Consider the following 12,231-nt stretch of genomic DNA (forward strand, 5'->3'; position numbering starts at 1 on the left):
CTAGCTAGCTAGCTGCCATCTCTTTAATTATAATGCTTGATTAATTATTATCTAATCAAATTAAATTCCATTCTCGTAATAAAGGCCCTGAAGCAGGCGCAGGGGACTAATCTGTGTGCATTCTGCGTTTGCGAGAACATTCGCATGATGGCGTCCGAAAGGAGCAGATCTCAAAGATAGGAATGGGTACGCTTGTCAGAACACTATCCACAATTTTTACACCATTATCGATATCTAGTCACACAACTAATACACATGCATATTGATCTCCTTCTTAACAGTTCAAAGAGGTGCTGGACAAGCTCCTAGAAATGGAGCGCGTAGAAGCACTTCAAGAGGAAATAGTGGGATTTTTGCTCGACCAGGTCATAATAAATCCGAAGGGAGAATAATATTACCCGCTACCGCCCCCATCGACCAGGTCATGAACCACTTCCAATTGTCATCGTGCTCCAAAGGCACCAATTAGGCTAATGCCACTGGCTCCGAAGGCAACATGCATATGTAGGAGAAATTGTATATAGCTATACATGTGTGTATGTGTGAATTAATATGGTGGTTTGTGAGACATTGATGATATATATATGATTGGTTCTACTAGAAATTCTATTTATATATATATGCATAACGTGTACAATGTGTAGTATCGTAAAATACCAGTAAACGAAAAAGAATTAAAATGGAAAACACAAAATTAAATGAAAAAGAAATCATAAAACCAAAAAAACCCAAACATTTTAGTACTGGTTGGTGTTACCAACCAGTACTAAAGGGCTCCCGGCCCCCAGAGCTGGCTCATGCCACGTGGTTGCCCTTTAGCACCGGTTCGTGCTGAACCGGTACTAAAGTGGGGGGGGGGCCTTTAGTGACCACACTTTAGTGCCGGTTATGGAACCGGCACTAAAGGGCCTTACGAGCCGGTGCTATTGCCCGATTTTGCACTAGTGATAGTCTATCATTTGACATAAAAACAATAATACTTCAAGCCTACTAATAAAGTAATCATGTCTTTTCAAAATAACATGGCCAAAGAAAGTTATGCCTACAAAATCATATAGTCTGGCTAGCTCCATCTTCACCACACAAAATATTCACATCATGCATAATCCTGATGACAAGCCAAGAAATTGTTTCATACTTTTGACGTTCTCAAACCTTTTCAACTTTCATGCAATACATGAGCGTGAGCCATGAACATAGCACTATAGGTGGAATAGAATGGGGGTTGTGGAGAAGACAAAAAGAAGAAGATAGTCTCACATCAACTAGGCGTATCAACGGGCTATGAAGATGCCCATCAATAGGTATCAATGTGAGTGAGTAGGGATTGCCATGCAACGGATGCACTAGAACTATAAGTGTATGAAAGTTCAAACTGGAAACTAAGTGGGTGTGCATCCAACTTGCTTGCTCATGAAGACCTCGGGCATTTGAGGAAGCCCATCATTGGAATATACAAGCCAAGTTCTGTAATGAAAATTTCGACTAGTATATGAAAGTGATAACTCAAGAGACTCTCTATATGAAGAGCATGGTGCTACTTTGAAGCACAAGTGTGGTAAAAGGATAGTAACATTGCCCCCTCTCTCTTTTTCTCTCTTTTTTTGTTTTCTCTTTTTTTTGGTGGGCTTCTTTGGCCTCTTTTTTTATTTGGGCTTCTTTGGCCTCTTTTATTTTGATAACCTCACATGGGACAATGTTCTAATAATGATGATCATCACACTTTTATTTACTTACAACTCAATATTACAACTAGATGTCTAGAGAAAAGTATGACTCTATATGAATGTCGCCGGCGGTGTATCGGGATGTGCAATGATCTAGCGTAGCAATGACATAAAAAACAGACAAGCCATGAAAACATCATGCTAGCTATCTTACGATCATGCAAATCAATATGACAATGAATGCTCAAGTCATGTATATGATGATGATGGAAGTTGCATGGCAATATATCTCGGAATGGCTATGGAAATGCCATGATAGGTAGGTATGGTGGCTGTTTTGAGAAAGGTATATGGTGGGTTTAAGGTACCGGCGAAAGTTGCGCGATACTAGAGAGGCTAGCAATGGTGGAAGGGTGAGAGTGTGTATAATCCATGGACTCAACATTAGTCAGAAAGACCTCACATACTTATTGCAAAAATCTATTAGTAATCGAAACAAAGTACTACGCGCATGCTCCTAGGGGGATAGATTGGTAGGAAAAGACCATCGCTCGTGCCCGACTGCCACTCATAAGGAAGACAATCAATAAATAAATCATGCTTTGACTTCATCACATAACGGTTCACCATATGTGCATGCTACGGGAATCACAAACTTCAACACAAGTATTTCTACAATCCACAAATACCCACTAGCATGACTCTAATATCACCATCTTTATATCGCAAAACTATTGCAAGGAATCAAACATATCATTTTTAGTGATCTACAAGTTTTATGTAGGATTTTATGACTAACCATGTGAATGACCAATTCCTATCATCTCTCTAAATATATATAAGTCAAGCAAGAGAGTTTAATTCTTTCTACAAAAGATATGCCCATGCTCTAACAAATATAAGTGAAGCAAAAGAGCATTCTACAAATGGCAGTTTTCTATGTGAAGAGAAAGATGCAATCCAAACTTCAAATGATATAAGTGAAGTACATGAAGCATTCTATAAAGCCATGCTCAAAAGATATAAGTGAAGTGCATAGAGCATTCTATAAATCAACCAAGGACTATCTCATACCAGCATGGTGCATAAAAGAAAAATGAAAAGTAAATGCAAAAGACGCTCCAAGATTGCACATATCGCATGAACGAAATGAATCCGAAAACATACCGGTACTTGTTGAAGAAAGAGGGGATGCCTTCCGGAGCATCCCCAAGCTTAGACGCTTGAGTCTCCTTGAATATTTACTTGGGGTGCCTCGGGCATCCCCAAGCTTGAGCTCTTGCCTCTCTTCCTTCTTCTCACATCGAGACCTCCTCGATCTTCGAACACTTCATCCACACAAAACTTAACAGAAAGCTCGGTAAGATCCGTTAGTATAATAAAGCAAATCAATACTCTAAGTACTGTTGCAAACCAATTCTTTTTTTGTTTTTGCGTTGTAGCTACTGTAATATAACTTTTCCATGGCTTAATACACTGATATAAATCGATAGTTTCATCAAAAGAAGCAAACTATGCATCAAAAACAGAATCTGTCTAAAACAGAACAGTCTGTAATAATATGAACATTCACCATATCTCTGGTACTCCAAAAATTCTACCAAAATTAGTAAAAATAAACAATTTGTATATAAATACAGTGAAAAAAGAATCAGAACCATTTTACATTCCAGTAAAAAATATAAAATCGCACACTACAGCCAAAGTTTCTGTCCTGCACCGTACAAACCAACAAGCATCTAAAACATCCTAAAGGAAAACCTTGACACATTATTTTTATAATACAATGGAATTGTACAAGGGGATAATTATTTTTCTTGAAAAATTTCCGTAATTAAGATTCACAAAGTTTCCATGGGCATGAACAAAGTTCAAGGACGTCCCCCACTTTCACAATGCTCGTCTATCTCACTTTCACTTTTCTTTTTGAAAAGTTTTGGGTTCCCCTCTTTATTTTTTGTTCTAAAACTATATAAAAGCACTCAACAGAAATAAATGACTCTCTAAAACTTCCGGGTTGTCTCCCTGGCAGCGCTTTCTTTAAATCCATTAAGCTAGGCATATAGTGCTCAAGTAATTAATCCACCTGGATCCCAAGGTATATGAAAGCCAATTTTAATTAACAATGATTTTTAATTTAGTAGTGAGCACAAAGTAACATATATCATGCAACAACGAAGTCTAACTCTCTTCCTATGCATCGGCATGTCATAAAAGAACAATTCATGCACACATAGTAAAGCCCAATGCATAGTATAAACAGTTTCTTGCAATTTTATCGTATTGAAAACATAGAGAGGTGGAGATATAGTTCCTCTCTCATAATAATTGCAAGTAGGAGCAGCAAGCAAATTCATATTATATTCATCAAAATCATCATGTGTAATAGTAAAATGCAACCCATCAATATAATCCTTAATAAGTGCAAACTTCTTCGATATAGTGTAGTCGGGAGAATTCAAAAAGATAATAGGACTATGGCCACAAGCATAGCAAACATCATCAAAAAGGGATATTTCAAGAGAATCAACGGGATCATAACAATCATCATAGCAATCATCCTTCAGTAAGCATGAAGGAAAATTAAACAATGTATGAGTTGAAGAGTTAATCTCATTATAAGGTGGGAACGGGTAGCTAATCCACTCTTCCTCCTTTTGTTCTTCGCTCTCCTCATCATCTTTTTCATCCAATTATCTCACAGTTTCATCAATTTCTTTTTCCATAGACTCCTGCAAAATATTAGTCTCTTCTTGGACAGCGGAGACTTTCTCAATAAAATCATCAATATCGGAATTGAATTCATAATTCTCATAGCAATATTTAAGGATAGCTAAATTTTCAGGTCTATAAACTGAATCATCAAAAATTTCACACTCTTTAAACAAAGATTCAATTTCATAAGCACCCATAAAAGCAACAGATTCTTCTATTTGTTCCACATCATAGTAATCATATATACCATTAGCATAAGAAGCCAAGGTTTTCTCATCATTAAATTTGCATAAAAAGGGAAGGTGCAGAGCCTTCATCCTAGAGCAACAAGTATAATCATATCTCAAGCATAGTTGCCTAGCATACCAATACAACATATAAATTTGATCCCATAATAGTGTGCCCTTTTGAGTCAAGCGATAATCCCTAAAGTATTCACGTTGATCCAACGTGTCTCCCATAACATAATTGAATGGGGCTTTCTCAGGATTATCAAAGTAGTACATAATCTCTTTCACATAATGAGCATCGAGGGTTTTAGGAGGTTCCCCATCTCCATGAGTAGCGAGTACACCTAATTTTTTGGTAGTTCGTGTTCCATATCCATAACTAAAGATAAAGAACAACTAAGAACAACAAATAAAAATTACTTAGTGATAAAGCAAACAAGCACACACGAGAATATTCACTCCATGCTATTGCTCCCCGGCAACGGCGCCAGAAAAAAGTCTTGATAACCCACAAGTATAGGGGATCAATTGTAGCCTCTTTCCATAAGTAAGAGTGTCGAACCCAACGAGGAGCTAAAGGTAGAACAAATATTCCCTCAAGTTATATCGACCACCGATACAACTCTATGCACGTTTAACGTTCGCTTTACCTAGAATAAGTATGAAACTAGAAGTACTTTGTAGGTGTAATGGGATAGGTTTGCAAGAATATAAAGCGCATGTAAATAAAAGCAAGGGGCTGTTTAGATAATGACACAACTAAATTAGTTTTAGTAGAGAGCTTTTTGTCACAAGAGAGTTATTTGTCCCTAGGCAATCGATAACTAGACCGGTAATCATTATTGCAATTTTACTTGAGGGAGAGGCATAAGCTAACATAATTTCTCTACTTGGATCATATGCACTTATGATTGGAACTCTAGCAAGCATCCGCAACTACTAAAGATCATTAAGGTAAAACCCAACCATAGCATCAAAGTATCAAGTCCTCTTTATCCCATACGCAAACAACCTACTTACTCGGGTATGTGCTTCTGTCACTCACGCCACCCACCATAAGCAAATCATGAACATATTGCAAACCCTACAGCGGGAATCCCTCACGCTTGCGCGACATGGAGAGCACCATAGGACAGCACCAATAATAAAACATGCAACTCAAACCAATCACGATCATCAAATAACCCATAGGACAAAACGGATCTACTCAAACATCATAGGATAGCCATACGTCATTGGGAAATAATATATAGCGTTGAGCACCATGTTTAAGTAGAGATTACAGTGGGTAAAAGAGGGTTTACACCGCTGGATAGAGGGGGGGAGAGTTGGTGATGATGGCGGTGAAGTTGTTTGTGTAGATTGCGGCGATGATGATGATGGCCACGGCAGCGTCCCGGCGCCACCGGAAGAGAAGGGGATAGGGGGCCCTTCTTCTTCTTCTTCTTCCTTGACCTCCTCCCTAGATGGGAGAAGGGTTTCCCCTCTGGTCCTTGGCCTCCATGGCGTGGGAGGGGCGAGAGCCCCTCCGAGATTGTATCTTTCTCTCTGTCTCTCTCTGTTTCTGCGTTCTCGTGGCTGCCCTTTCACCGTTTCGTATATATATGGAGATCCGTAACTCCGATTGGACTGAAATCTTCGCCGATAATTTTTTTTCTTCTGAAAATTAGCTTTCTTGCGGCAAAAGAATAGCAGCAACTGCCTTACGAGGGGCCTACGAGGGTCAGGGGCGCACCCAAGGGGTGGGGCGCGCCCCCCTGCCTCGTGCCTCCCTCGAGCACCGTCTCACGTTGATTTTCTTCCCATGTTCTCCAAATATTCCAAAAATATTCCCCGTCCGTTTTTATCCCGTTTGGATTCCGTTTGATATGAGTTTTCTGCAAAACATAAAATATGCAACAACCATGCAACTGACACTGGGCACTGGATCAATATGTTAGTCCCAAAAATAGTATAAAAGGTTGCCAAAAGTATATGAAAGTTGTAGAATATTGGCATGAAACAATCAAAAATCATAAATACGACGGAGTCGTATCTAACATGCATGTCAACCGAGGCAGCGCACCCAAGCATGCCCGCTAGCCTGTGGCAATGGTTCATGATCTTCTGCAAAAACAAAAATATAGAAAAGAATGGCTTGGATCAGGTTCTGGGTTGCAAATAAGAAAGAACGTGGCATGGATCAAATTTATGGTTGCTCGAACAGAATGCTATGAGGCTTAAAGTTACCTTCATCGCTTCCCTCAGCTTGTCGTCACCCTCCATGGTTCCGGGGTCATAACTTAGCGCATTCGAGCATCGATGATGTTTATGTTCAGCTCAGTGGCCTGCAAGTGTAAGGATCATTAATGACCAAGTCAGCATCATCCAACTACCGTCTCCAATGCATTTCAACAAAACTTACCACTCTATTCATCAGGGGTGCAAACTCCCTGAAATCAGCTTCCATATATTTGAGGTTTCTCTTGTATGCTTCATTCTCAGAGTCCTCCGCCTCCTGTAGTGATGCCATGTCCGCTTCCGTCCACTGTAGCCTCATACGCAGACGAAAGTTGATGCCATCGTCATACCAATTCATGTGCCTCTCATACACATTCTAGCAAATGCATGACCTCTCCCCGTCTTTGCAGAACGTCCTCTCATCCCGCATTTTCACAAAAGTCTCGTGCTCTTCGGCCCAGTCCAGTATCGACTAAGAATGATGCTTGCTCTTCCGGCAGAGGGCATAACAAGCAAGAAAACACAAAAGACCATAAGAACGTCAAATTTAATGAAAACACGGTAAAAGAGATGGCAGCCTATACCAGTGAAGGTCGTAACCAACGGTGTCGTGGGGGCGTGCCGGTGGAGTGTGTTGCAATACGCCAAATTGTGTGGCCACGCGCTATGGTAGGTGCCATTCGACGGTGTACACGCATATCATTGGGACAATGCACCAGTACAGAAGGCGGTCCGATAGCACATCTCGTTAAGTTCGAAACCCCAAGCTCTATTGTGGTACGGCCACTAGTTAACCTACAGAAAGACTGTTTAGCAACCGTGAAAGTGGCTACATTAAAAAACTAGCTTGCTCGTTGGTATTCCTGAAAAGATGTCTGGTTGTCTAGCTCATTTGTGAAGGCCATGTACAACGCACTGCCCTTGCCTGCGAAGATTTTAACTACGTCCAAAGAGTACGCGGCGGTAGGGTATCAAGCACTGTCGCCGTCTTCGCCATAGTCCGTCCATGCAGTCCATGGCAGTTTCTCAGGATGACGAACCGACAGCCGCCCCCAACTCCAAATCGAGAGGGCCCAGACACACCCACACATCCTAATCGTTTTTTCGGTCCTTTGCGTTGCCTCATCCAGCTCCAAATAAAAATTAATTATCAAATGACTCAATTTAAAGCAGCACACACATACGTCCATATACGAATATTGAGATATATGATGTCCTACCGAATGGTAGAGGTACGCGAGGCCGGCGGATCCCCATCTGTTCCCTGCATCCTAGTCGGCCAGGAAGTCCAGTTACATCCATAGGGCGTTGTCCCCCCGAGCAGTCTGGAAATACGACCTCTGTGAGAAGAAACAACAAGTAGGCCCTCGCATACTGCTCCACGGTCCTCGGATCCGCATCTTGCGGGCATACGACCCGGTGGGTTAGGAGCCAGGGAAGTGGTACACCGGACGTTCGGTTGTTCTTCATGGGAGGGCAGCCACCGATGAGGGCGTTAACCCTGTCCGGCCAGTTCTTCCTCTCCACGCGCCCAATGAGAGCCTGGCCATGGATCGGTAGGGCCATGATCATGGCGAAGTCCTCGAGGGTCACTGTCATCTCACCGCATGGGAGATGGAAAGAGTGCATCTCGGGACGCCAATGGTCCACCAACGATGTGAGAGCCGTGTGAACAAGCGTCGGCGGCACACTCTTGAACCGGAGCACGAAACCCAATAGCCCGACTCTCCTGTAATATGGCTCGTAGCAGTTGTTGTATTTCATCTCAGTGACCTTGGTGTTGCCCTTCATACGTAATGGCGGAAGCATTTGTCTACTTGTACACGAAAATAGTTAGTAACAAACTTTTGGGAACCAAAATTTTGATTCAAGACGTTGATCATTGTTATTTACCACTCCGTTCTTGATGTAACGGGTGCGATGGCCGTTATTGAATGCCGGGTCAAGCATAGTGTAATTAGTGCAGACCGCTGGACCAAGGGGGGGGGCTCCTGAAACAACAAAATTTAGTTATCAACATATAATCATCATTTCATATTAAACCATTCAACTAACATCAATAATATCATTGTCAACAACTGTAAAAAAAATACTATAAACATGAACTAGGGTTCATCTTCAAACTAGTTAATCAATCCTTAGAATCCATCATATCACATTAACCAATCATATTCAGCCACTTAACTAACATCCATCATATCATATTCAACAATTGTAAAAAAAAATTCAACCACATATTATTGTAAAAAAACTAGGTTCATCTTCTAACTAGTTGACAAATCATATTCAACTACATCACCGCATCAATCATATTCAAACATATTTAACCACATCAAACATCAATAAATAATTCGAAAAATATATTAACATGAACTAGGGTTCATCAACTACATAAAATAGGCTTCTATCATATTCAACTACATCAAACATCATATTACTCCTAACTAAACGAACCTAAAAACAACAAAAATTAAAATCTGCTAGATGAAATAGGGTTCATCTTGTGCCAAATAATGCGTTGAATCGAAAGCTTCTTAACTAAAACGAATTGGAGGGATTGAGAGAGAGCTTACTTTTCTTGTTTCGGAGCCATCTCGATCTGCAAAAACGGTGGACAAACGAAGAAGATCGGAGGGGGAGTGGAGGGGATGAGAGAGGGAGCCTCCTCTGTTCTTGTGGGCGGCGGCGGTGGAGAAGAAGATGGGGACTAGGTTCGTGGGTGGGCCCCATGAGTCGGCCCCCGCGGGCTTATAACGGTTCAGAACCTACCGCCAGGGCCTTTGGCGGTAGGGTTGCATAGCCTACCGCCGAGTGCCCTGGCGTTAGGGTTGACGACAGGAGACGACAGCCGTTTGGCAAGGCTGTTGTGGATAAGTGGGCTACCGCCATGGGCACTGGCGTTAGCCTGTTCAACCTTACCACCATGTGCTTTGGCGGTATCAGAAAGTGTTAGATGCCGAATTTTTTTGCAACCAGGGTCACATCCTACAAAATTACGCCAAAAGGGTCAAAACACGAAATTTGGCCCCGAGCCATGGCACATCACATTGACATGGCGACCTCCCGCAAGGAGCCCAGCGCACGGCGGGGCGCGGCCCCACATGAGATCCGGCTGTCGGTCGGATGCTTGGCATGGCGAGTGGACATGTGTCATATCTGCAATGCGTGTAGGTGTGGGTGGCCGCCGCACGCCTCTCCCCTGGCTGGTTCAGTCTGCACATGAGTATTGAAAACCGAGATCCATCTTGTTGGATCGGCGATGACGGCGCCGTCGTTACTTCGTTGAAAGCATGGTCATGGATTTAGGCCTCGTGGTGCAAGCACTCGGTGTATGTTAGCTCGGATGCCGGCAGTGGTGTGGTTAGCATGGTGTCGGTGGGCGTACTTCCATCTGCATCTAGCCCATTGGCCGACACGGGGAGGGAGGTTCTCGTTGGATCGGAGCAGCATATGTTTGCATCTTTTGGACATGTGTTCCTCTTCGGTGTCGACAAGGCTGGCCAATATGCTGGTGGTACACCAGAGTGATGCACCGGTGCGAGGTGCACTGTGGCGATGGTGCACTTCAATGTGAAGTTCACTGACCGGGTGCATCCGTGTACGTTTGAAGAGAATTTGAGGACGCCGGTTGTACGTAGATGCTCTTAGGAAGTGCTAGTAGTTTAGAAGTAAAGTTGGAGTTTGCATGCAAGGAAGATTACTAGGGACGACTTGTGCATCAGAACACAACTCTCACTGTGCTTAGTCGATTTGGGAAAGCCTATAAATGGCATGTGCATATGCCTATCATATCATCTGTAAGACAAGTTTGCAGTGCATCATCAACAATAGAAAAGGTTTTGGCCGTTTGAGGCAGCAAGTCACCAAAACAAAACTCGTGTATTTGTACATGTTGAGAGGAACAATAAAGAGATAGTGAGAGAGAGAGAGAGAGAGGAGCCGAGGGATTCAGCTCCAACAGAGAGAGAAGCACTGGTTCAGCTAAACTTCAGTGCTAATGTTGTGTGTGAATGAGATATCAATAAAGCTTCACTACTCTTTCCAGCACTCGCGGTCGGGACAATGTCGCGTGGCAGCATATGCCTAGAGGCACAGACTGTTCGACAACGTGCACCAGCATCTTCTTGGCCGGCGACGGGCACTGCCGCACGGCGACCAAGACTCCGGTGAGGTCGCGCGGCACCGGGTAGAAAAGCCTCTGCTGCAGCGGTCGACGCTTCCTTGTCGGCGCCGGCGGGCACACCGTGGCCGGCACCAGCGCGCCCTTGGCGGTCGTCGGCATGCATGGTGAAGCTGCCCTCGTTGCCGGCAGCGGCGCCATACTTGCAGCCGTCACCCGGCCCGATTTTTTCACCCGTGGCCAGTGGCGTAGCGAGGCCGATCACATCGGCGCCGAGGTCTTGCTGCAGTTGTGCCATGCATGGGCAGCATGGCCATGGAGTCGCGTGCCTTGGGTGTGACGCAGCCGATGTCGGGAGCAGCATCGTCACGTGCCTAGAGGCACAGATGATTCCACCACGTGCGCCCGCATCTTCTTGGCGGGCGGCGGGCACTGCGGCACAGCCACGAACACGGTGGTCAAGTCGCGCGGCACCGGGTAGAAGAGCCGCTGCTGCAAAGGCGCACGCTTCCCCGTCGGCACCGGTGCTGACTTCCAAGGCGCCGGTGGGCACACCGTCGCCGGCACCAGCGGACTGTCGGCCGCCATGGGCATGGTGAAGCTGCCCTCGTCGCCGGCGGTGGCCCCCGCTCCGCAGCCGTCTCGCGGCCCAATTTCTCCACCCGTCGCCAGCGGTGTGGCGAAGCCGACGTCGACGCCGTCGTCTTGCTGCAGTGGCGCAGTTGCCAGCATGGCCATGCATCCGCTCCGCCTTTTCACGTTAACGGGAGGCCAAAGCTGCATGGCTCCACCCTTCAGCTTATGTTAGGCCAAAATAATTTTTTTTAATTTTGGCTTATGAATACTGTGCAATCATTGCCCATCTTAGATATTAAAAAATATATTTTTGCGCAACCCTTTTCCCTTAATATTTTTCCGCCAACTCGTCCTAGGGATATTCTGCAAAGGAGTTTTATGTTAGCGGCTACGTACAGAGGCCTATACAAAGTTTGCCTGTTGAAGTCTAGAAAATCTAGTTTTGTTGGATGTCCATTATTGTTGCAGCTCTGGTCATATGAGAGATTCCCTATTGGACGACCCTATGTCTAAGATGGACAATGATTGCACAGTATTCATAAGCCAAAATTAAAAACAAAAATCATTTTGGTCTAACATAAGCCGAAAAGTGGAGCCATGCAGCTTCGGCCTCCCATTAACGTGAAAAGGTGGGCTCTAGAGACTTTTCGGCCTACTACTGACCAAAAAGGACTTTTCGGCCTACTGCTAACCAAAAAGGTCT

At 43.9% G+C, this 12,231-nt stretch overlaps 1 protein-coding gene across 1 annotated transcript; it reads right to left on the reverse strand.

Annotated features, from left to right (window-relative positions):
• Window positions 1-10,729: 10,729 nt before the first annotated feature.
• Window positions 10,730-11,735, reverse strand: LOC125519337. Its single transcript, XM_048684178.1, has one exon. The coding sequence runs from the start codon at window positions 11,733-11,735 to the stop codon at window positions 11,319-11,321; it is 417 nt and encodes a 138-aa protein (XP_048540135.1). The 3' UTR covers window positions 10,730-11,318.
• Window positions 11,736-12,231: the final 496 nt, after the last annotated feature.

Source organism: Triticum urartu, chromosome 7 (assembly GCF_003073215.2).
Source record: "Triticum urartu cultivar G1812 chromosome 7, Tu2.1, whole genome shotgun sequence".
In the NCBI taxonomy this organism is placed as follows: domain Eukaryota; kingdom Viridiplantae; phylum Streptophyta; class Magnoliopsida; order Poales; family Poaceae; genus Triticum; species Triticum urartu.